At 41.1% G+C, this 26,534-nt stretch overlaps 1 protein-coding gene across 5 annotated transcripts in view; it reads left to right on the top strand.

The window, feature by feature from the left end:
• CDH13 (cadherin 13) overlaps window positions 1-26,534 on the top strand; it is a 451,300-nt gene that overhangs the window by 147,661 nt on the left and 277,105 nt on the right. For all 5 annotated transcript variants that reach the window (XR_005702749.2, XM_040075801.2, XM_040075800.2 and 2 more), the window contains exon 3: window positions 7,931-8,139. Coding sequence is in view for 4 of the 5 variants with exons in the window: in XM_040075800.2 (XP_039931734.1) it covers window positions 7,931-8,139 (209 nt within the window). In the remaining variant the exon portion in view is untranslated. The remainder of the gene's footprint in view (window positions 1-7,930; window positions 8,140-26,534) is intronic.

Below are 26,534 nucleotides of genomic sequence, written 5' to 3'. Positions count from 1 at the left end.
TCTTCATTTCTAGAGAAAGGAAAAAGGGAGCAGGGTGGGAAAAGGCAAGAAGTAGCAGTGATATGGAAAATGTCAGGAATCCTTGAGTATGGTGCTGATGGAGCCAACTTACTCACACTTACATCTTGTCCTCCATGCAAGCACTTTTCTGTAATCCCAAAAAGCAACCCCCAGTGCTGCAGGGCAAGGACCTTCTGCTCCAGACCTGATACAATCTGTGAGGCCTCTGTTTTCAGGGCAGGGTTGATCACTTCTAGTTCAGCGTCCCAGATGTGATGCTCAGATCAAGCCAAGTGGTGCTGTGATGAGCCGGGAGAAGAGAGGCAGAGCTCAGTGAGGTGTGAAAAGATGCCAGAGTCCAGTGTTGGGCAGGGTGGAAGGTGAGGAGAGGGGCAGAGCAGAGCACGGCTGGGATGGGGTTTTTGGTGTGGACGGAGTCACTGGCTCTGGAATCACACATCAAACCCATCATCCAAGAGGGAACCTTCAGTCAGGTATCACTTATTGCTCAGGTGATCTGTGCTGCAGAATTCCAGGTTTTTAGCAGTTTTCCAGCTCTGCTACAACTCTAAGTGGTAGAGGATATTCAGGGGAGAGACCAGTGTGGCTCTTTTGTAAGAACATCACACCTTTCCTTGGCTGCAGCTGGCTTCTGGGTGCAATCCCTTGTCTTTCATCATCTATGGAAGCTGATCTCCTATCTGTGATATGTGCCTGCAGTGAATTCTGCCAGCACAGAGAAAGCTGTGGCTATTACTAGGCACCATTTCTCCAGTGGAAGGGGTGCTCTCCAAAGGGCAGGAATGAGCACCCTTGTGCCCAGCAGATGAACTGCTGCCCTAATTTTTGTATCATAGCAGGGCTCTGCACAAATCTAATCATCGCACATAAACCACACAGGGATGTTTGCCAGTTTAGGTAATCAGTTTATTCTCTCAGACTTGAAAAGTGTGCCCAGGGATGAAGTCTGTTGTTTAGTACTTGTTCTTCCAAAGAAGTCGAATATAAATGTGTGTTTGTCTTAAGCAATTCTTGTTATGTTGTGACGAACGTTTCGCTGTGGTTCATGTTCCCTCAATTTCTGACTCTCTGGATGCTAAATAAGTCATCATTGTTATTTACTTCAGGGGCACATAAAGAAATTATACAAATGCAAGAAAATCATAAACATGCAGTGCTAGATAATAACCCACTCTTGCTTGTTGGATTTGTTTTTTTAAAAAAATCATTCTGTAGCAATTCTACTGCAGAGTTAGAATGTAGCGTTAAGCTGTATAAAAACATTGAAAAAGGGTTTTCATAAAACTCATTTTATGCTCATTTCATTAAATGTTCAATAAGTTTTTTTGTGTAAATACTTGAGTCACACTAGTAGGTTTTCTAATCTGTGAAATCATTATTTCTGCAGCACTCTTAGATACGAAATAATGATAATATCATATCTTTAGGAGCATCCTGTCTGACTTAACTGTTGGCAGTGTCTTGTCTGGACATTATTCTGCCCTCAAATTGTCATGGAGCAACATTTTTCTTTCTGCTGCTCAGGTATTTCTGCAGAAAACCAACAAAACACACAGGCTATGGGATCACCGCCAGCACTCGTGTTCCAGAGGTGCTTTTGAAGGCACCTCAAAGGCAGGGAAAGAAGCTGTTTCTCCTCGTGGACTTTTTGTTGGCTTGAAAGGCAGGATTTGTTTTGCTCCCCAGCTCCTGTGCAAGTAGCTGTTGTGACAGCTTCTTTTCTCCTTCTGGGATGGATTCAGGTAGTCCAGATGTGCTGGTTCCAGGTGGGATTTATCCTCCCCACACTGGCAGGATAACTCAGCCCTCGGAGCCTCGTGGCACTCGGTGTTTGTGCAGCTGGAGCTGCGGAGCGCCTGCCCCTCTCCCGCTGCTTTCTCTCGCTGCTCATTGCTAACAGGAGCCTCACCAGGTCACGGTGCTTTATGAATTTTTATACACAACAACAGCACTCAGACGCATTTTCATTTGCCTCAGCCATCGCTTTTCTCTCTTTGTAGTTAATGGAGCTCAGCCTTGCCGGTCTCTGCTGAAATTCCCTGTTTTCCCTGTCGCTGAGCAGGGAGCACTCCTGAGCGGAGCGGGGGATCCCTGCTGGGCTGGGGAGTTAAGTTGCCTTCCTGCGGCTGTAATGTGCTTTTCTTGTGTCTCCAGACCTCTCCCACCTTCTGACTTGTGGCTTCAACATGATCTCAAGTAATTTGCTAGAAAGGACAAGGAAAAAATGCGCAGGATGATATTGCTTTGATGCTGTAATTCCACAGGTTTGAGCAAGGCTAGGGTATAGTTACAAAAAAGCAACGTGCTAATATTCATTGATAGAGTAATTAAGTCTGTATTTTCAATGTGAAATTTCCTCATTCAGGAGCCATTTTGTTTCTTGTTATACAGGAAAATATGAGTACCTGTACATAGAGTATGTTCATATTCACATTACAGAGTTTGTTTTGGTATGCTTATAGATAAATGTGTGTATTTGTTTATTCAGGATGCCTCTGTGGAGATTTAACCAGAGAGAAAATCATGGATTCAGTGTTGCTGTTCAAAACAAATTAAACTTCTGAGAATTAAACTCAGAAAAAAAATTACTTTGGAAGTGGAATATATCGGGCCAGCACATGCTTTTTAATATAAACCTATTTCAACTTGTTTTCTTTTACTTTAGTTTACAGGAAATGCAATTACTAACCTTTCAGTGTTGTAAAATGGTAATCTTTGAAACATCTGTGGGTCATTATCATAAATATCACAGTGGTGCAGGAACCTCACATTTGTGATATATCATAACAGGGAAAATGGAATACACTGAAAGCAGGAATCCCAGGAACATGAGTTTTCTTGCTGAGATCTATAAAGGTTAATATTTCCAGTGACAACTTTTCCCATCATTGCATTAATGGACTTGGGACTCTGCATAAGGTTTTCCAGCAGGTCTTTTGGTGATAATAAGCTCAAAGTCAGTGATTAAAGCCTTTGGATGCGTGCAGGTATTGCTAGCAATGAATATTGCTCGGTGGAGAGAAATATTCTGTACAATTCACACGTGAATTTTACAGAAAGGAGTAAAAGTCTAACACAGGAGGCTGAGAAATGAACAGAGGGCGATGAATGACACTCATGTTTTTCACTGGGAGCTGCTTGGCAGTGTTTCCATTTTGTTTGCATGGAGTTTTGGAGCCTGTCTCATAGCATGTGGCATATTAGGCACAATAAAGATGTTCATTTGGCAGCTGGAGCATGACTAGGAACATCAAAAGAGTCATAGATGTGTCAATAAATGAAGAACTCCACCTTCATATAAATATTAGATCACTGTTTTAATTGCTCATTGAATTCTTGTCAATGAGACATTCACTTGTCATGCCTGGTGCAGCATTACCAATGTTTTATTTTAGAACTAGAGCTGAACTGTTGCTATTATTCATTTCTTGCACTTCTGTAGCACCCTGAGCACCAAACATGAATCATTTTGTTGCCAAGTGCTGTACAGACAGAGTGAACACGTGGCCTTTGCTCTGAGGAGTTTAAAATCCAGCTAAACTCCTTAAGCTCTAATACAGAGTGAGTGTGCAGGAGAACATGGGGAGTTTTGGGGTTTGTGGCCCCTCTCATCAGGCTGCCACTTGCCCAACCTGTTATAATGCACGTGGGTAGTGGGAATAATGTCAATTATCCATCTCAGTGCTTTCCTCACACCTCATCTCCGTGACAAATGCACGAACATCACAAACATCATCACACAGACCATATGTTGTCAGGGCTGCCAAGAAGAAAGGTGTTGGATATTCAGAGAGCACCTTTGCAGCTCAGGCTGACACTTCCCATGGCTGATACCCACAACTTCTGTCTCATTTCTTCTTACACTTGTTGGTACCTGGGGGACTAAAGGAGTAATTTATTATTCACTCTTTATAGTTCTTACATAGAGATTTCTACACTGGCTTTATGTACAAGGCAAGATTTTTTTCACCAGAGAATAAGAACTAAAAATCCTATTTCCCTTGTATTTAACAGGCATTAATAATGTACAGGTTTGGTTAAGAGATAGCTGTAATGCCATGGATGGGAAATGTAATGCTGTGGATGAGGAGGCTCCTCAGAGCTCTCCTGAGTGCCTGGCAGGGAAGGTCAGTGTGGTCAGTGCCAGGCCCAGCTCCTTGGGCTGTGTAGCTGCTCCTGGAACTTGCTACAGTCAGCTCAAGTCTGGTAAATTTTGGGTATTTGCACCGGCTCTTCCCCAGAAGCCACATGAGTTAAAGGAAGCAAAAATTCCCAGTGAGGAGCATGGTGAGGATGGCTGGGAATGCAATTCAGTTCCCTGGTCAGCCCAGTCCAGGAGACAGCATCATCCTGATGAGGTCCACATTTGATCCCGAGCTCAGACTAGGGATTTTATCTAAGGCTCCAGTTCCCTTCAACTCTCTCAAGAATTGGTTTCAGTTCCATTCCTGTTGGCCCTTAGGCCAAATAATCTTCAATGTTCTCTATCCTTATGCTCACTTCATCTCCTCCCACTTCTAACTGCTCTCCTACATATCAGTACTTCTCAGAGCCTTTTCATTTTCTCTCCTTCTCCTTGCTATTAACCTCAACAAATACTCTTGTTTCTATGGTAGGACTGGGAATTGAAAACATCAGTGCTTTCAGATGAGATATGGTAAAAAAACCCTAACATAAAACAAAGTGTTTCCCATTTTCAAACAGCTCCGCCTCCTGTTTTTTTTGGAAAAAGTTGCAGGGTTTCATAAAGCAAGATGAATAGACAGCAAAATATAAAAGGTTTAAAAGTGTCAAATACATGCTTTCAAGGGAATATAGAATAGATCTCCTGATTTCATGTGCCAAATCTGCATGAGGTCTTTGAATTTCCCCAGAGCATGCAGATGGCAGCGATGCAGGAATCCCAGGGTTTGTGAGCGCTGAGCAGAGGTGGGGGCAGTGCACTCCCAGCCAGGTCCTCTGCTTTGGAAATGCAACACAGTCTGTCCTTTTCTTGAAAGGGACCTGCAGTGTTTGGCTGGGTGATGCTGCAGCTCTGAACCACGGCATTTGCTTTTGGGATTACTTTATTATAGTTTTCTTTGGCTTTAAATTTTTTTTTTAACCTTTTATTCCTGATATTTCTCTGAGGTCAATGCCATTTTTTTTTAATAGTTGTAAGCTATTAATAGTTAATCAGCAGCAGTTTTTGATTGTGAAAAGCACATATCTATTCAGAGAATCAAAGACTGGCTTGGACTGGGAGTGGCCCTAAGGGACATGCAGTTCCAAACCCTCTGTACTTGGATGGGATGCCACCAATGCAACAAGTTCCTAAACATTGTTTGTTTTTTTTTATTATTATTATTATTATTATTATTATTATTATTACTTAGTTGGGATTTGTGGTTTTTTTCGGGGATTAAAAAATAAGAGACTTGTAATTCACAAAGGCTGCAACCTAAGCAGAATTTCAACTTCCCACTTTTGTAGAGAAAGGAAAATCTTGCGTTTTTGTTGGTTGAGCGATGTGAATCTGTTAGAACACCTCTCTCACGGGTTAGCCAACACTAACTGCAAAGGGTGGTTTTTCACCAGGGAGGCTTTGCCCAGGGAGCCTCCCATCAAAACCCTGCTGTGGGCACCAGACCCTCCCTGGAAGCAATTCCCAGCCTTGGAGTGTGGGCACCAGAGCACTCTCAGCACTCTGAAATTGCTTTAAGCTGTTGCTGCTCCCAAATTCAGTGGTTTTCCCTCCTGGTTCTACTTCAGTACAAGACTCTGAGGGCAGGATCTGCCACATGACAGCCTGAGATAGGTTTGTCTGGAGAGACTGCAGTGTCTGAGACTGAGACTTCTTTTTTATTTATAATCCCTCTTGCTTTCAGCAAAATTCGATGAAAGAGCAAATGAGCTGATGAAATTCTGGTGTTCTGTCCCACTGTGAATCCAAGGATAGTTCTCTTGCCCTAAAGTAAAGTGAAGGAAATGGGAGCAGCTTTTAGTTAAAAACATGTAATTGAGCTTAAACCTTGTGCAGCAGCAGATCCTTCAGCTGCTGGGGGAGGTTTTTTGCCAGAGATTGTGGAGTCTGTCAGAGTGTTTGGACACTCCTTGGGGAGAGGATTGTCTGCTGTGAATTCGCAGGGTCACGGCTTCGTGGGATGGTTTTAATTTGGTCTTGTTCTCAGCATCCACGTCTATTTTAATTGGCAATTAAATTAATTTTCACCGAGTCATTTCTGTTTGGCCAGTGATGGTAATTAGTAAGTGACCTCCCTGTCTTTATCTTTTCCATCTTTCTCCCCAGCTCTGCTGAGGAGGGGGAGTGAGAGGGTGGCTGGGTGGGAGGCTGGGAGCAGCCCAAGGCCAACCCTCCACTCTTGCTTTGGTAAATAGTACCCCACGTCTCTTTTTGTGCCTTATTCTGTTAGAATGCTTGAGATTTCGGCATAGTTCAATTTTTAATCTAACCCTTCTCATCAATGTTCATCATAAAATGAAGTTGTAAATGCTGGGATGAACCAGAAATGGTTCTTTTTCCCGTGTGGTGTTCTGCTTTGGGATTGGATCCCGGTGAACGCCCAGAAAGGAAGGATCTCCACAAGGAGATGTCTTCGTGTTGGTCTGCCTGGAGAGATGCAAAGTTTGGTAAAGAGCATTTCTGTGTAACTTCCCAGGACTGCTGAGTGGCCACCCACTATGAGACTATTTCTGTTCTTTAGGGCCAGTTACAGGGATTACACAGTCAGGAAGAGTTTAGGGATGGACCATGAGAGACTCTGGGATTGTTTCTCTTCCTTTAAAAACAATTACCCAATACAAGAAGTCCATATAGTGAATTTAAACAATTATGCCAGTTGTTTTATTTTGTAGTAAAACTCCATTGTTGTTGATTTTATGTGGCTGGTACCACTGTCTGTAGTTTTTTTTTTTTTTTTTTTTTTTTTTTTTTCTGAAATAGTAATGCAGTTTTTAAAGATCCAGTGGAAGTGAAATGTAAAATAAAAATAGTGAGAGCGTACAGGTAAGTGAAAAGTCTGCAGCAGCAGCAACTCTAGGAGAAGGTAGGGAATACAGAGCAGGCTGTCTGCAGAAAAACCTTTCACATGCAAATACATTGTTCAGAGATGTCAAAACTGAAAAGTTCATTTAGCAATTGCAACTTTGTGGTGAAGATCCCTTACTCATATAGCTGGTAGTTAAATCACTAATATTTTATCCTGTATTTTGGGCAAAATGACTCAGAGAAGAAATTTGAGACAGTCTCAAATCTTTCTCCTTCAGGGACATTTTCCTCTTTATGCCAGCTTTCCTAAATATTTTAAACTTTCCATGTAAAGTGAAACAGGCTTATTGACAGCTACAGTTCAATTAAAAGCTCTCACAATCCTTAGATACAGTGCAGTTCATGAACTGTGTGACAATCCTGGCAGTCAGAAATGTTGTAGTTAATTTTTTCAGTTTTATAGAACTGTTGCAGTAGCCTGGGGCTGAATATTCTGTAAACAACCAGTGCTGAGCCTAAAGATATTCTGAATATCTAAAACCACTTTGCCACACAAGAGCCTTTAGAGATTCTGGGCTGTGATGAGTAGCACAACAAGGTCTCTATTGCCACTGCTCAGTTTGTGGAGCTGGGTGTGCTTTAGATTGGAGAGATCACAAAAGTCTCATGTCCAAGGTGTTTTGTTTTCCTGCTACCCAGTTAGACTGGTCAAAGCCTCTTAATCATTCTGAAAGTACTTATTCATAGATTTGTTTATGAAGAAGAGTCAGAAATATGTAGAATTTCTTTGAAAGTTTGGTTTTTATTTTCCTTAGAGAGACATTTCTTCCCCAATCTGTAGACAACAGCTAATGACATCCGAAGCTTGTGTTCCGGTGGATACTCATAATGTGGTTTTTCCTTTTTTATTTCACCCCGCAGTGAAATTCGATGACTGCAAGGGGAACAACAAATTGAACTTTGAAGTTTCTAACCCAGACTTTACAGTGGAGCTTGATGGGAACTTGGTTGCGCTCAAGAATGTATCAGAAGCTGGCAGAGCCTTGTTCGTCCACGCGCGGTCGGAGCACGCCGAGGATATGGCAGAAATCTTTATTCTTGAAGCAAATGAAAAACGCGGTGCGTTAAAGGTAAGAGAAATACCAAAGATTAAAAAAAAAAAAAGGGGGGGGGGATGGCACGAAGGAGATGCTGCTGCTAAATATTTACGTGTGTCACCTAGGATTGCAGGCAATTTTAATCTGTTAGCAGAGATCAAAATCAGCCTTCAGTGCAGATATTGCTGTAACGTTTTAGCAGTCGGTTTAATTTGTGATGCAGATTTCCTGGGATTTGGAAGATCTATTACATCTTCAGGTGTGGATGCTAGACATCCATAAAGACTTTATTCAAATGAAAGAGCCCAAGTATTAAAATTGGCTGCTTCTTCCAGTGTATGTTATGCTAGGTAATCGCAATTTGGCCACAACTAAAAATGGGAAATCATACTTTAAATGTCTGATTTAGAATTTACAGAACCTTCACGTTTTACTCCAAGTCTTAGTACGTGGGGATGAATTCTGTGTAATCTCAATTTTCATGTCGGTCTGCTTATCTGACATTTTTATGTGGTAAACTGCTAAAACATCTCCACACAAACGGTGGCATGCATTTACACTCTGTCTCTGTGCCCTGGTGATTTTTGTTCTGCTCTGCCCACTGAATGTTTTGTCCTTTCTTTCCCTCTCCTGAATTTCAGTGTAAAACAAACCTCATCATTTGGGGGATAAAGCACTTCAGAAATTGAGTTATTTACTTCACACCCCTGCAAGTAACCAAAGGAGATGTGAGATAGCCTTCACTTCTGTGTCCTGACATTTAGGAGAGAGACAGGCAAGGTAGTGCCTCACTAGACAATTAAGCCTGGTACCTTTACAGACCTATAATTTCACAGAAGTATGAAAAAGCTTTGATAAAAATGACTGATCTACTGTCTCAATTTGGTATTTAGACATTCAATTGCCAGCATTCTCATTATATACCCAACAACGTATTAGTATAACTTGAGTCTCCCATTATAAAAACAAATTATCCTCAGCAGAAAGGCTGAACAAACTTCTGAAAGTCCATGGCTGTGGAAAGGTTTTGCTCTGCACTTTAAGCAGCACACCATGTGAATATGGATTGCCAGCGGGAGAGAAGGAACCAGAATGTGTAACTGCAGAAAGCTGATCAGAACACTGAAATGGAATTTAATTTTATTTAAATATGCCGTTTCTTCACAAAATTAAATTTTAACACAGTCATACTTGAGGGAGTCTCTTACGTGGAGGAGCTGTGAGTTTAGGACCAAAGACTGCCAAATTCAGAGTAGGAAAGCTGCACTTGCAGGAGCAAGCTGGGCACTTGGCTGTCCTGTGCCTCACACTACCAAGCCTTGCTCCTTCTGGTGCATTCACAGGAAGGTTCAAATGGTTTTATTTTGAAATCTTAGGAGCAGTTTCAAAGTGAGGATCATAATTCTCTGGTTAGAAGTTACTAAAACCACTGAAGAGTTTGAGGTGTCTCTGACAGGAGGTCTGGAGTTAAACTTCGAGGGATTGGTTTATGTGTGAAGATCTGAGAATCACATTCTGAAGATTTATTCTGGTTTACTTAGAGAAGCAGCCCTTCAATATCTGTGAGGGGAGATATTCAGTGGAAGTGACCATCTAGGGAAAATCTTGTCAGATATTCCATGGAAGTGACCATCTAGGGGAAATCTTGTCTCATGAGTAGGAGTTACAGAATGTGTATTTGCACAGACTATGACAAGCTCTGCCAGCGACCTTTTCTCTTTATGTCGTGTTTGAGTTCTGGAGAGTCTCCCTTCAGAATGTTCCAGCAATATTAATTGATGCCTAGTGTTGAAATTTCTCTCCAGACTACGTTTGAAAGCCAGGGCTGATCTGGCCCCACTCCTAGATTCTGTTCCAACCACTTTGTGCTGCTTTAGAGAGAGAAAACCAGTCTAAATCAGGCATATTCTGCCATTTGCCAGTCTTTCCTCACAGGTGACAATATCACAACGCCATCTCAACCTGCATTCATCACCTCTTTCTGGATTTTAGTATTCAGCCCATAACCAGATGATGACCCATTTAATGTGGGATTTAGTGTCTGCAATGCCATTGTGAGTCAGATGATGCCTTAATGTGTCCTGGGAAATCCATCTAGTGAGAATCACCCCCTCTCCACGGGAATATAAAAATCTCTGGGGCTGGCTGTCCTGCTCTGGCTCATCCAGTCCTCTGTCGCTGCTAAACCAGTATTTCTTCCCAACCTTTCCATCTATTTGCCTATTTTAAACACCACACACAGCCAGTGTTGTCTTTCTGTTTGCCATACTTGAGAAGGATATAAAGACCACAGCATCCTATCTAAAGTGATTTTATGATAAATTTGAACTTAATCCTGTACTTTTGCAGTCTAAATGTGTCAGCACGGAAACAGCAGAACTGCTCCATCTGTTTATGCAAGGAGCCTTGGCTAAGAAACGCTCAGATGGAACCTTGGTAATTCAGCATAATTCTGTGGGGTTAAGATGAGCACATGCTGGAGCAGTGCTCAGCATTCAGTACTCAGAGAACAGTGCCTTGTCTAATTAGGGGATAAGTAGTTCTTAAGTATTTCCCCACTGCCAGCAACTGCCATTTCTTCTCTGAAAGCATGTAACCTACATCTGTGAAATCCCATTGTTAATGTTGCTAATTGCAGATTCCCAACATGTTTGGGAATGGCTCTCAACAATGATCTCTGATGTGCTGACTGGCAGTCAGAGCCTAGGAACAGAGTGTAGCTCCTAAAACTTTCTGATTGCGACCAGCCATACTTTGGATGAATATGGAAATTATTTAGAGGTGCAATCTGGAGTGTGCAAGAAAAGCTTTTGGTATTCTGCTGGTGGAGGGGTGCAGTTTTTCCTGCTAAAGATAGGGGATGATTCCAGCTGGCCTCACCGATCCATCCTATGTGATTAACTAAATTAACTTCATGGCCAAAGTAGAATCAGTGTCTGTCGAAATATCACTTACTATTGAACTGTTATTTGCATTTGAAGGGCTTGTTTGCCTCCTCTTCTGCCAGAGGCATAATAAATCTGCAGAGCCCACAGCTTTCCATCCAGGGGTGGCCGTGGCTGTAACGTGGGCAGGGGTGGCTCCTCAACCTCGAGACAGCTTGGCCATGGCTGTCTGATCACACAGTCTCCTGCAGGAGCAGATGCTGCATTGCTGCTTTTCCCGATGTCTGTATGTCTAACGTACCCCAAACCCCTGGAATCTCTGCCTGCAGATATTCATACATGCAGAATATCTGTCCATCCGATTCCACATGACACTCCAGAGCAGACTCCAGCTGGAACTGCTCTCTGCAGCCCGCTGGATGTGCCTCCTCCCTCCTATGATTTTTGGATAGTTGTACTGGTCTCTGTCTTGACAGAGGGGAATATTCCCCAAAATCTTCTGTCATTTCTGAGAGGCTTTTGAGTGTGAGTGCACAGAAGAGCCTGTCGAGGGAGTTATTAGTTAACTCTTTAAAAGTCATGTGCCTGTACACACTTGGAGCCTGATTCAATCAGTGCTCAGTGAAAAACGGGAATTCCACATGCATTCCCCATGGAGCAGTGCCGGTGAGCAGTGGAACATTCCCCACGGAGCAGCGTTGGGATGTGCCCTGCTCTTCCTGTGCCCTGCTCTGCCCAGCTTTGCTTGACGCCCTCTCATACAGCCAGTGTGGAGTGCTTGGGGATACTGAGAAAAAAAAGAGACGCGGAAAAGTTTTCACCCAGGATTCCTCAAATGAACTTCGTATTCGTTCTGAATAATTCAGACAGTTGCTAAGCCTCAAATCCCTAATGGAAAAATAAATCACTCATAAACCCTGGTTGGAGAGAAAATGGCCGAGCCAATGACTGGCAGCATTCTCTTTTTTATTTAAACTTGTGTTCTGTCCAATGCTTGATCCCTGCTTTGTTTTATGGAGAAAGTAGGACAACTGAAAGTTGGAAATTCCATCTCATCTGAGCACTTGTCCAGACATTAGTGGATTTATGTATTTATTGAAAGAGTCAGGTTTTGCAGAAGGCAGAAAGCGCAGCCAGGCTTTTGTAGAGCCTCATAATAAATGGTGAGCTGCAAAAGGTGGCAAGCTGGGACTTGAACTGTGTCCCCCAAGGCTAAATAAAATGGTGTCTGCTGGTCCTGCTCCCCCTCTGAAATCTAATGCTGGTTTTAATGAACATACTCTCTGTGTACTGGGAGCTAAAAGGAAACCTTGGGACACAATCTGTCTCTGCCTCTCTGTGTTGCTGGCAGCCTTTATTTTTTTTTTTTTCTTCCCCACAGCAAGGGGAGTTATTTAGAACTTTTATTTGTTACACCACTACAGACACAGGGTGAGGGGTGGAGGGGAGTGAGATATCAAGAGTCTGGCACCAAAGCAGATAAGAGGGCAGGCAGATATTCAGAAATTCCAGGCTGGTAGTAACTTCACTGCATGGTGCTCAGCAGTCTTCCATACAGAAGGATGAAATGATTAAATAGAAACTGTCAAAGCCTCAGGACACATTTCAGGCACTAGACAGAAAAAGAGCAGGAGAAAGAAAAGAAGAGATAAGAGTGAGGAGCACACCCTGAGACAGCATGTTGTAGGCAAAGTTTAAAGCCATCTCCAGCAGCAGCTCGGACTGAAGGAAATGAAGTTGCCCCAGTCCCGCTGCTTTGTCCAGAGCACTTTGTACCAGCCAGGGGCTGGGCAGAAGCTGCTGCTTTTTTCCCCTTTGTCAAACCACTGATTTTCCCAACACCAGCACTCGGCTGTGCTTGTTACAGCAAGGACAGAGCCTCAGCAGCCTGGCTGAAAACTTCCTTGCAGACCCGAATTCTGATTCCTGCCTGCACGGATACCTTTTGTGCAAGTTGCTTTCTGCCTGTGCATGTTTCCTAAAGTATCAAACAGAAATAATGAAACTAAGCTCCTTGGATTTAAACCTTAGCATTTCTTGTTTGTGTCTTGCTCTCTGCTTATCCCCACAGGATAGAGATTGCAAATATTATGGATATGAGATAAAAAGTGCCGACAGCCTTAAATCCTACATGTATGGCTTTCTGCCTTGGAACAGATGATAACGGATCAATAATCTTATTATGAATCAGGATTCTCTCACAGCAGAAAATATTCAGGCAAGGAAGTGTGAATGGTTGAGTTTAGTCATCTGGCAATTCAATAAGTTATTTGGAAAATAAGATCAAGAACCAGTCCTTCTGATACAGCAGGCAATCGTTCTCATTAACGTATATTAGCATTTTTCTGTTTAGAATGGAATTCCAAATAGGCTGAAAATGACAGTGCAGAGGTATGGAGATGGACTCTCGTATGAGATATTGACAAACAGGCTCAAAGAGTTCCATGTTATTAGATTTTGCATATAGCAGTTGCTGCAGAAAGGGATGCACTGCATAAATAAACCACCACATTTTGCGTTTAATTTTAAGGCACAAAATAGAATAAGTCACAGGGGGTGCATCAATACCCAGGATGCGTTTGAGTTATTATACTGATCAAAACTGTGTATAGAATACCATTTCCAGAAAAGCTGGGGAGATCCCTTGCCTTCAGATACGAAAGTGTCCTTCAGGCATATAAAGAAGGATTTTCTTTAAGATCAAACAACAATAAAAAAGCAATTTTCTCACTGTTGTGTTCAGTTTGGCAGAAAGTTTAACATATTAACATTCTCCCAGCTATTAAGTTATTAAGTTGTTATCACTCCTGTTACTTTTGTTATCGCACTGCAAGCACATATTGACTTGGAATTCATGCATAAAGAGCTGAGGTAAGAGTGATCTTAGAATTTAATACTTGTGTACAGGTGGCATTTTCGTAAGTGACTTTTCCCTGCTATAATCACCACTGAATAGATGTTATTTTATTTTTTTCTTTCAAAGTCCGCAATGCTACATTTAGGATTTCACCGAATACATCTCAATTAATGTCAATGAAAGCAAGAGCTTGTTCTCATCAGTGGGTCATTCTGTAGTGTCATTTAGCTGCTTTTTAAACTATATTTTCATAAAAATCCTCTGTGCAGACCGCTTGCTGTCGCAGAAACAACAAAGAGCTCCTTTTATATCAGAAATCTCCTTAACCTCTCTTTTCCATAGAAACTCCGGTCACCTATTTTCCCTTTTTCTCCCCGGGGACCCGCTGAAATGATCAGATTCCAGAGGGTTTTGGCTCAAGCCCTGGGAGCAGGAGCTGTGCCTGGCAGGGCTGTGTGGCTGTGGCTCCCCTGCCCCTTTGCTGGGCAGTTTTGGGGTGTCCCTGCAGTCCCACCCAGAGCAGCTCTGAGCTGATGCACACCCACACTTCCCTTTAGCTCAGCTCTGCCAGGCTTGTGCCTCCTCAGGCCTGCCCTGAATTTCCCCTCCCCAGCACCAAGGAAATGCAGGTTTCATCTACGCTGGCTTTGGAGTTTGCTCTGACAAAGATCCATTTATCTGAGAATTATTATGGTGCCAAGAGATGTGGCAGTTGCCATAGCAACAATTACATATTGTGTTGAATATCAGAGTAAATGCTGTAAAGAACAGGAGCCACTGGTGGTTTTCATTAATTTAATGTTCCTTTTTTGGACAAAGTGTGACTCGTAAGTTTATTCACTGTGTGTGTAAGTGCTTAGATCAAATGTGTGGGCTCGCTTTCCTGCTCTTTCCCTCAGTGTGCAACTTCAGCATGTAAATGAGAAGTACTTGGTTATTTAAGGAGAGGAAAATGGTCTTAGAGACTGGAAACATGAATAATTGCCTGTGAAACAAGAAGGTGTTAACTTCCGTGAGTGTTCAGTGCCTTTCTCTGTGAGTAATCTACATTCAGATTCCATGTGAGCTGGGGATGCACTAATCCAGGAAAAGGGACCTTGTGCTCTTCAGCAGCAAGCACAGCTAAGAACTGAATGTGTTTAGCAGTGATTCAGAGGTGAAATTAGATTATTTTTGAGACAAATACAGACCTTGTTAACGATTTCAAATTACTTATGAACAAATGTGAAATGACAGGCAAAATTCTTTGTAATGAATGCATTTTATTAAAAAGCAGTTACAAACAGAATTCCTTTCTGCCCTGAGCTGCTTTTGGGCTGCTCAGTTGCTTCTCCCAGCTGCAACAGGTACCATTTCACTGTGGCTTGATGTGCTTCTGGTGGAAACTTCAGTCCTTTGTGGAAACTCAGAACCAGGTGCAGTTCTGGAATGCACCTCTTCTACTCTATCTTCTCTTAAAACACCCTGAGGTCTTATCCTACATCCATAAGAGCTCATGGCAAAGCTTCCAGAAACCTCGATGAGACCAGTTACTCAAGGATTGCTAAAGTCTTGTATTTGAACTAAAATTCATTCTGGCACATAGAGTAATGAAAATACCTATTTATTTCTTGGTGCTGAAGCATTTTATGAGAGTTTGAATGGGGAATTGGTTATCTGGAGATATTTTGGATTTAATTAACTTCTCTTTGTGATCTACTACATAAATTGCCCCTTATCCATAGAAAGAAAGAATCCACTAAATATTGTGGATGAGTGATAAACCATCATTCATTGGCATATTTTTTCAAGCATTTATTGTCCTGATTCCAGCCTGGACGTTTTCTGGAATAGATAAAACTGTGCCAATCCTGTGCCTTAATCTTCAGAGATTGATGGACTTCTGTGGAAATTCATGCCAGAGGTGTGGGGACATTTAAAAAACCCTTTGTGAAAGGTTTAAATTTAAAATTCATGCAGCAAATGAGGATATAAGTAAGAAAGCAAGAGGCTAAGCATGATTTAGTAGAACATTAGGTGAGATCATAAAGGATAAGTAGATGTCTCTTAGGATATGTAATATCTTTCATTTATAAAGTGGTTTTATCCTGTAAGATCCTCAAAGTGCAACTATTAAGTACACGGGGACAGAATGTGTGTGTGCCTGTCTTAATACAAACATCTCTAAAAAGAAGCATTTGCATAGATATCTTTATTTTTCATACTTATTTCATAATACTTTTTCACATCAGGATAAGAACAGAGTCTTAAACAGGGGATTAGGGAAATGGAGTTGGTGATTTTGATAGGATAGAATTGCCACAATAGCCTTAATGTCCTCAAATCCATCATGAAAAAGACATGTTACAGAAACCAGAAGAAGGTGTGAGACTTAGGGAGGAGAAGAAAAATTGTGCATTTATTCCATGGGTATTCTTTCATCTGGCACCAAGAATGATGCAGTCAGTGCACCACAACTACCCCTGATCCACCCAAGAACTCTCAGAACCCTTTTTTTGTGTGTGTGTCAGAAACACAAAATATTGCTGGTGTTTTCCCACTCAGCTTCTCCCTCAGCTTCCAGAAGCAGCATGGATTTGAGAGAGCCATGATAGGAGAAATTATTCACATGAAAATATGATTCCCTGAGTAAGAGTTTAGTAATTTCTCTCCATTGGACTCATCACTAATAATCCCTAATGATCGCCCCAATGTTTCCATGCTGATTTTCACAATCCTGAAGGAACATTTGTCATGGTTATTACAGTAACAACCATCACAGCACACACCTTTAACGTTTAGTGGAGCATCTCAGGATAAAAATCTTAATTTGTCCTCCCCCAAGAATTGATTCTGCCGTTGCAAGGAGAAATGGCTCCTTTTGGACCTAAAATTCCTTATTTGTTGGTCATTACAATTTTGACGTTTTTATGATTATTTCTTTGCATCTTATTTTGCAGCTAGTTTGGTGTTGTTTTTTTTTTTTTTTTTTTTTTTTTAAGTAGTTAAAATAACATAGGAACTTGAAGAATAACAGAGTTAAAGCTTAGAGCAATTTGTTGTCTTCATAATAAACAACTCTGCTAATGCTTGCAGTCATCTTGGAGTTATTAATCATCCATCCCCTCACTAAGTTGGCCACCAAATCAAACTGAATAACCTTTGCATTAAGCAGCTGATCTGTCTGAGAAAAAAAATTATTTTTACCACTTGTTTTGTGCAGTTTCTCACTGAGAGGGCACCTGGGGTTGTGATTACACGGGAAGAAAGTGCAAATGCTTAACTCCATTTGGAGTCTCTCTTGTGGTACCAATGGTACTGCAGAACTACCAAATATTTGATGTGGCCAGGTAATGTCAGGGCAGTGTGGAGGGGCTGGTTTGGTTTGTTTCATCTCAAAAAGGGTCAAACGTGTGACATGAGCTGTGTATTTAGAAATGGAAACTTGCAGTCTTATTTTTGCGTGGGTGTGGATTTCAGATCAGACATATCTTCTATGAGTATAAGTGTATAAATGACCAGATTTTATGGAGATTTAAAGACTCTGCTAATAAGGAACATAACAGACTTCAGCATTTTCATTCTCTCCTGATGGATAATATCTTTTCAGGACATGACCATAAAAATCCAACTTATCTTTCTTTAATTATTCTAGAACCCATCTGATGCTGTGTGTTAAATTACTGAATGTTTGCTGGGCTTTTATTACAGCGTTGAACAGTGTTGCACTGTATAAAGATTTATCCTCTAATCACCAGGGAGAAGGTGATAGAACAAAGGTTTTTTTAAAATCTGGAAGACCCAAACCAAGCTTTCATTCTCAGATATTGGCACAAAATTTGTTTTGTCCAGGGATTTCAAGGGTGTGATCCCATGAAGAACTGGGAGATGATGAAGGCTTTATACCTGCACTGATATCAGGGTGCATTGGTATTATCTGAATTTTTGACCAACCCAGAAAAGGATACTAGCAAGAAATCAGTTTGTGTTTGTGCTGCTAATGCAGCTTAAAAGGCTGTATCGAAATGCAGAGGGTTCCCTCCAAAGCCAGCAGTGTTGTGATAAGGCAACGTGTCACCTCTCTGGAACAGGGACCTCAAGTGCTCTCCAGAGCCAGATCATTTTGATATGGATATTGTTGAACTCATGCACAAAAAACCCTCCAATAAACACAAAATTCCTGATTGGCTGACAAATGCTATGCATTGCAGTTTCTTCTTTGCACAGAGAGAATATTCTCATACCTGCGATTTTTTCCTTTTCCCTGAAAATGGAATAAAATTCAACTACTTCTGCTTGATAAGAAACTCATGACTGCTGAAAGACTGTGCCAGTGACAAAAATCTTGGTGGGAGGGCCCAGGTTACTCAGGAATGTGCTCCAGCCCGGCAGCATCTGCAACAAGAATACTCACGCTAAATCTGTTCTTATTGCTGCTCTTGCTGCAAACTCTCAACTCTTGCTGCAGACTAAGATGATTATTGCACTAATATTCTGTGTTGGCCCTGGCATGCATTAATCCTGCCAGTCCTTCGCAGAACGGCCATCTAGAAGTAAAAAACTCAGATTGAATTTCTGGTTTAGGAGATGGGAATTTCATGATTTTTTTTGGTGCTACCTCAGCCAACAGTGATGGACAATTCAGTCCTGTCATTGATTATATCAAAGCCTGAACCTCCCAACTGGGGCGTTCATTGGAACTGCTCATGTGTATTTTATTTCCAGCTATGTCTGTGGAAACATTACTGATATATCAGAGTGGAATATCTTGCAGGAGAGACTTTAACACACGTTCTGTTCTGTGCTAACATTATAGTTTTGTGCTGAGAAACATAATAGAGATATAGTAATGTACATATGTGTAGGTTGGGACAAAAAAGAGGAACAGTATTTGACAATATTTCAACACATTCATGTTCCTGCACTTAAACCTTAAAATTGATACAGTTGGTTCTTCTATCCACTCTGTTTTCATAACTACTGCAATTGGGTACTAAAAATTTTTGTTTGTTCCCCTTTCGGTTTTCAATGGAGGTGAATTGTTTCAGCAAAAGGTCAAGGGCAAAACTGGCAGTTCTTCTGTGGACAGGTCCCACTCTGTGTCCTTATCCCTCACGTGGTTGTGCAGGACCTTTCTGAACTTGTTTGCAGACAACTTCACTTCCTCTGTACTGCTGTATTGTGTTGTCCTACCATGGTTCTCTCTCCACCCCTCCCCTCCCTACCACCATCCTTTTGAAGCTGGTTTGGTGATAAAAACCAGAACTGACCCTCAAAATTGACCCTCAAACCAAGAATTCAGGCAGAGGTAAGGGGAGTGGGATGTTAAAACTTCAGTTTAAAGATTAAAAGTCAAAGCTGGGGAAGATCTGGCTCTGAATTGGGCTCACATCTGTAACACTCAAACTCATCACTGACAAAGCTACATGAGTGTGTGAGCAAGGCTGGGAGCTTTACGTTACAGGGTTGATTTTAGGCCTGATTATTCACAAAACCGTGTAATTAATCTGTCATAGGAAAACACAGCAAGCGGTGCACCAAGTGCATTCCCCATTAAGTCAACAGGAGTCATTCCACCGACATTAATGAGCTTTGAATCCACTCATAAATCTGCTGTGAATAGTGTCCAAATCAAAATTTATCTGGGGGTGACCTTGATGTTAATTGTTAGTGCTTCCATGTTGTTTAATTGCCAGGAAAGCTGAATGCATTAGTGGGACTATCATATGGTATGGTCCTTTCTATTGGATACTATTAGCATCAAGTTGATATATGTAATATTAATTGTGCATAGTGTTAGTGGGTAGTCACAGTCTGCCAGTTATATTTTGTGTGTGTGAAACAGGAAAAAAACCAACCTCTTCAGTTATTTTTAATGTGGCTTCTGCCTTCAGCTGAATCTCTGCAAAATTAATGTTTTTTTGATCAAGCTACTCTTCAGAGGATCTCAGAAGTTTCACATTTATTCAGTGGCTTTTAATCCCAGATTATGTGTACTGACTGTAATTACTTTAAAATTATAACTCAAAATTGTAAATAACATAAAGGAGATTCTGTTCAGTCCTATGATGTTTATTACATTTAACATCTGCCAGAAAATTTCAATCCTCTGTATCCCAAATGGAAATGTTTCCTTCTTTAACGTGTCATATTTAATTCAATTAGAGGAAAAACACAGGGAATATATTAGAAGTACGAGAGAGAACGGGTTCCTTTAATTTTTGTCTACTAAACAGAAAAGTAGATGGTTTACTTGAGGGGCATAATTACTGTAGCTTCTAGTGGTATAAAAATATGGGAGAGTTGTAGTTGGAGGGCTGGCGGGGGGAGAAATTATTTGTTTTGTTTAACGGCATTCCAAATTCCTTGTCAGTTCTGGTAATTATTGTGTCTTTTCTTTTTGTTGGCACTCAATGCATTAGGCTGCACTTAGGACCATTTTATTAATGGAAAATATGTTTCTTAACAATTGTGAATTAGATAAGTGGTTGATTAAAACCCATTCTTTAAAACTATAAAATGAGAAAATAAGGCAAATTAACCTTGAGTCTAGACAGTGGGAAGATAAGACTCTGGTTTCCAGCGAGGGTGTGTGCTTAGGAGAATGAAGGGAGAGTAAAAACCTCCCTGCACTGGCATTTCTCCTTCATTTCATTGCAGTGTTGAAGCACTGGGAAAGATTGGGGCTTTAGGAAATTCTTGCAGGAAATAGAGCAAAGCGCTTCCAGAAGAAAACCCAAGCTGGGCAAAAGGAAAAAGTGTTTCTAATGACAATCTTCACTTTGATCCCTCCCTGTGTCCGATCCCTGCAGAAAATGGAGTTATTCAGTAAGCACATTAAAGGTGGGGGGTTTGGGTGCTGGGTGATGAGAACCTTTTACCTTTGCTGCTGGAGACTCAGCAGTTCAGACATTGGAGCTGTTGCACTGGTTTAACTTCATTCCATCTGCTTGGTGGGTGCCATGTGAGCTCAGCTCCAGGGGCTCGTTCAGCGGCACCCTGGAGGTCGGGATGTGCCCCGCAGTTCTCCGGGTGCAGCTCCCTGACACGGCTTCTCCCGAGGAAAGAAGGTAATAAGGAATTCAACTCACACCAGGATACCCAAGCAGGTCTTTGCCTTTACCTTGTGCTCATCTCCAACAAATTTCCTCTGATCTTTGGCACCCCGTTAGCACCATTATTATCTAGTCCAAGGAGACTAATTTGTAATCTTCTGATAGCAGATTTATATGTGCGAAGTTTGTTTCTCAAAAATATCTGTGGAATTGTGATGGAACGCTGAGTTCTGTGGGACTCATTTAGAGCAGATGTCTATCTCTCTCTAGATATATGCGAATGTGCTACATGGATTTTGTCTCAGCTAATAAGCGTGAATTATACATTCTTAAATGCTTCTTCCATTTATCAACTTAATGTTGTTTAAAAAAAATCTGTAAACCAGCAAACAAAAACTTTAGAAGATTTTCTTTAACTTTCCCCATGCTGTAACTTTTACCACAGGATGAAAAGTATCTTAATTCACTGTAATAATTGTCTTATAAAAATGGCACACTAAACATGTTTTTCCACCAGAAATTTTCATTTTGATTCTTAATATTTCATATCTGACACTGCACTAAATGAGAACATGGCTTAACAGTTGATATTGATTTGCACGTCATTTTTTCATTTGGCTTTCCTATTCAAAAGGAATCAGTGCTGACAAGTTAATGAACTCCAGCTACAAATGCAGAGATAAGCCACAGGATAGGTTTAGTACCTGCCTTGTTCTAATTACGAAAGGTTCTCTTTAGGTGGCTGTTTCATGTCCACTACAGGGAAACTGGAATAAAGTGACTGTCAACGAAGCAGACACCTGGAAAAGTGAAATAATAGAGGGCTGTTTACAGAACCTTTAAGCAAGTATGCATCAATTTATCCCAGTATTTTAAAGTCTTTAATATTTACAGGTGGAATACAATTAAAATGAAAGTACACTGAGTCCTAGGGTTCTATGTTGGATAGAGATTCATAAAACTATGCTACGTTGTATCACCTGTTTTTAAATTAACTTTTTGTGTAAATTAATGGCTTTGGACAGTGACAGTAGAGATCAGTGCTGTAGAATCATCTCTCAGAGCATTTTTTACCTGAACTTCTTTATACACCTTTTGACCCTTTACTTTCAATTAGTATATCTGGTATCTAAGAAGTTGTTCCATGTTCTGTTTTGGTGTTGTTTTACATGACTAAATTAGTGGATGTGGTTGAATTGGTATTTGGGCTGGTATGTCGTGCTGCTGGGAGATATGAGCTGGTCAAATCTCCTTCAGAAATAAAATGCTATTTTGTAGCCTTAAGGGTAGGTTTCTTTTGTCCATACAACTGGAAACCGCTTCCAGAAGTACTATAAAATTGAGTTTTACATGGAAACCAGACTGTAGTGTGAACAACTCTGAAGAACCTTTGGTGCTTTGGAGCAGGAGCAGGCTGTGGTACTGCTCTGTGGTGTAAATTTACCAGAAGGTAATCCTCCACCACCTGGGAATTTTCTATCAGACACTTCCTGCGCTGCCAGCAGTGACAGAGATAATTAATCTGACCAGGGAATTTGGCCACTGAAGTCACTTGTGGACTTTTGGAATTAAAGACTCTCTAAGTGTTTGCATGACTAACAAGCCAGGCAGAAATGGAGTGATGGAAGAGAGAGAAGCCCTGTAATTCACTGGCTTGGGCAGCAAATGTCTGTGGTGACCGTAAAAGGCAGGGAACAGGACGTTCCACACTTCCCGCCACGGGCTCTCCTTTCAGAAGGGCAGGGTGGGGAAGGCCGTGGCGTTCTGCCCTGGATTCCAGCTGCCCAGTGTTGCTCTGGCAATGGGAATAAACTGTTGTCTCTGGGGAACACACTGATGGTACTTGGCCAGCCAGAGCAGCGGCATAAGCACAAGTTTGAACCCGGATTTACAGGGCTGTGCCCGCACTGGTTGAGACACCAGCTCTGCCTCGCTGTCGTGCTGATGGCCACAGAATATCCAGAAATGGAAGGGACCCACTGGGGTCATCAGTCCAGCTCCTGGCCCTGCACAGGACACCCCAACAATGCCCCCTGTGCCTGGGAGCGTTGTCCAACAATTCTCCAACTCTGAGCATGATGCTGATGGGCAAAGACAAGAAGCAGTGGTTTCTTGGCTTCTCAGGGCTCTGATTTTGCAGGAAGAGGGAAATAGATGTGCAGGAGAAAAAGTACATTTTCCTCTCTTCTACCCCAAACACAGCTCAAAACACAGCTAAGGAGGCTCAGCAGCAGTAACGTCATTTATTAAAGATGAGAGGATGAGAGGTTGAAATGGGTATGTTTCAGATCTTTCCCCAAAATTACTATTCAGCTCTGGCATGGGGATAAGTCTGATGAAGGATTCATTTCTTTGTCGTTTTAGTATCATTCGTGTTTTCCTAACGGGAGAGAAATGTGAAATAACAAAAAGATTGTTCTTTATTCCAAGATTAAAGTTTCAAAAGCTTAAGATTTGAACTTTACTTAAATCTTTTGAAGAGGCTTGAAAAGCTATTACGTAATCATATCTTTAATTTCAGCTACAGTTGGAAACAATACTATCAACATAGCATAAAAACACTGGTTTTATCTTGTTTCTGTTTGTATTGCAAGGGTAAATACCTCAAAGGACTTCCAACCAGGATTTGCAGGCTCAAGAATTTTGTGATTATTCAGGATAAGCTTCAGACAAGCCTATGAAATCCCAGCTAGTTGTTTGGTGCAAATGCAGATTTCCTCACTGAAGTGCAGCCATGCTTGACACGAGCAGAGAGTTCACTTAAAGTCTTTGTTGTTTCTAAAGGTAATGAGAGTTTCAGTGTATTTCTTGCATTTTTAAAGAAAGTTTAAATATCACCTCAAGGAGCTGAAGATGGGCACAGAGCTGTCAGAATTAAAAATGAATGAAGAGAAGAAATTTTGTTTGCATAAATTTTCTAGAAGAGAAATTGGGACGACAGGTAAGGGACAGAGCAGAAGAGAAGTGTAGGATCATAATGAGATAAAAGTTGTGGCAGACAGAAGGGGTCATGAAGAGCCCTAAAATTAAAAATAAAAGAAGGAGGGAGGAGAGGAGGGCAGAAGTAGCTGGATGGAAAATCAGAGCTCCGGAAAAAAAGAAAGAAAATATTGTATAAAAAGTCTATTCTTGCATGTCTCCTCAAACTGTGTGTGCCCCCTCCCTCTGTTTTATTTTCCCTTTGCAGCCTGTAGCATGGGTCTCATAAAACTTCACTAAGATTATAATGCAATACCTTGGCACCAATCTCTCTTGTTTATGTGTCCATTAGTTCAAAGCCACAGACAGGCAATTTATTGGGTATGAAAAATGTCACCTGTGGCACCCTCATTTGCATCTGAAAATTGATTTTTGTCACACTGGGATTTTAGGACAACCTTTTTTGGCAGCCAACATTGCCACAAAGCATAATAAAAATAATTATGTGACCACAAAAGCAGGTGAGGTTCACTGTAAGTTTTAAGTCTCTAGGGAATTGCAGCTGGCAAGGCATTATTGATGAGCTTGTGATCCTTCTTGGTGATTAAATATTGACGCCTAAACTTAAAATATTACTTGAGATTGCCAGCAAAGTGGATAACAACATAATGGCACTTGATAATGTTTACTCAAACATTTCAGGGTGATAGCAGATACTAGTGATGTCACTTGAACAACTGAACTATTAATTATGATTTCTTAAAATTGGTAATTACTGAGCTATGGAATGATTTTTAAGGAAGTATTGGTAATCACCTTTCGAGGCTTAGTTAAAACATGTCACCAGCTTGGCATTTTTGTATCTTCTAAGTCAATTCATTAATTAATTTTCTACTTTCTGATGTGTTTGTCTCTCGGAGTTTGCCAAGGTTTTGTCCCTCATTGATGTGATGGTTAACGTACATGGGAAGGTGTCATTTTCCATTGTGATACTGAAAAATCCCATTAATTATCAGTGTTAAGTTGTTCAAACACTTTCATTAGTTATTTTGGTAAAACAATTCCCCAGGGTGAGATATATTTATATAACAAATTCTTCTAAAGCTGAATCAACCATAAATGGATTATGCAAACTTGTTTCCTTTCTTGTAGATAAATTATTTTACAGCAACGTTCATTGTGAGTAAGTCCTTTGCCCACTGTAGCACTTAATCAGCACAGAATAATCTACAGCTTCAGTTTCAATAGTAAAAGGCACCATTCTTTAATATGAATCCAGCTTTTAATCTTAGCCCAGGATGCTGGTTCTTTTATTTTTATTTTTTTGAGCCTGATTTAAAGCACAGGCAAAGGGGGGTGATTTATAAGCTCATACTCCTTAAAGAAAGTTTCTGTATGCAATTATGAAGGGAACAACATGCTGTTGAAAATGGATGAGCATGATCAGACTGAGATGTGCCTCGGAGAAGGGACGGAGAGAAAAATGTGCTCCTTTGGCATTTAAGAAATGTGTGACTTTTTATACAAACACAGCACGCAGTGGAGAGATTTGGGATTGTTGGAAGCACTTGCTTTTGTTAAAATCCAAATTGATACCTTTGTTTTCTGAACAAGTTTATATGTAGTGTTTGAACAGTTCATTAATAATCCCTTGGCATCTGACTGCACTCTGAGAGGGGCCCAGGGTGTGACTCCACTCCTGGCTGGTTCCTTTGCTGGGATTTATGAGACAGAGCATTAAAGAGTAACCCAGGACTGCACACCCATATTTCACACAGACTCAGGGCTGTCTCTGCCAGCAGAAGGATTTGACCTTAAGCATGGGTTACTCACAGTCCACTCAAAACTAAGCCTGCCTTAAATCACGGGTGGCACAAATATTTTGCTCTGAAGTCAGGCTGCAGCTGCCAGGCACTCACTGGCTGCCATTTGAGACCCACTGGCATTTGTTCCTAGCAAAGGTGCCAGCCTGAAAAGTACCAGGGAAAGCCTGGGAGTACCAGGAAAGTTAGTCAGAGACTTTACCTGATTAGCAGTGGGGTATGTCTCTGTCAGCTATCACAAGTGTCACTAAAAGCCAGACTCAACACTTTTATATTTGCTTGTGGCACTAGAATTCAGAAAAACCTCAGAGATATTCTCTTCTTTGCAAATTATTTTACTGCCCTTGCACTCTGGGTTTAAATTTTTATTGGGGGAGAAAAAAACCCACCCTGTTATTTTTTAATTTTTTCTTCACTGTTTCAGCACTATTTCCTCCTTCAGGGTTTGTTAGATTCAGTCTTCTGGGCTCTGGCTATGTTTTGAATGTGGGATTTATAGTTGGTTGAAGTAGCCTGGATCACAGTCTGGGTGTGCTCAGTAACATTGTTTGACCATATTTGGTTCTCTTCAACTGAAAGGACCAGTCTCTGCTGGTAAAATTCTATATTTAGTTTCAAACCAATGATTTCACTTTTGTAAATTGTTGCATCCAATAGAGAGGAAAAATCATTACTATCCGTGCAGAAACACTTAGGCAAATACAAGTGGTTCTTTTACAAAGTTAAAAGCGAAAATGTGTGAGTTTCCAATTCCCTCATACTGATAGAATCAGCTGAAAAATGGTTCTGTGGTACTTTATATAATGTACAGTGAAATACCAATGAATACTTTTTTCAACCTCATTGAATGATACCGGGCTGTTAACATCAATATGAACACTTGCTCAACTGCTTCTATTTCTTTGCTTGC

Source organism: Hirundo rustica, chromosome 11, assembly GCF_015227805.2.
Source record: "Hirundo rustica isolate bHirRus1 chromosome 11, bHirRus1.pri.v3, whole genome shotgun sequence".
Lineage (NCBI taxonomy): Eukaryota > Metazoa > Chordata > Aves > Passeriformes > Hirundinidae > Hirundo > Hirundo rustica.
Note: the sequence above shows the minus strand (reverse complement) of the source record. Positions and strands in the feature narration are given on the sequence as shown.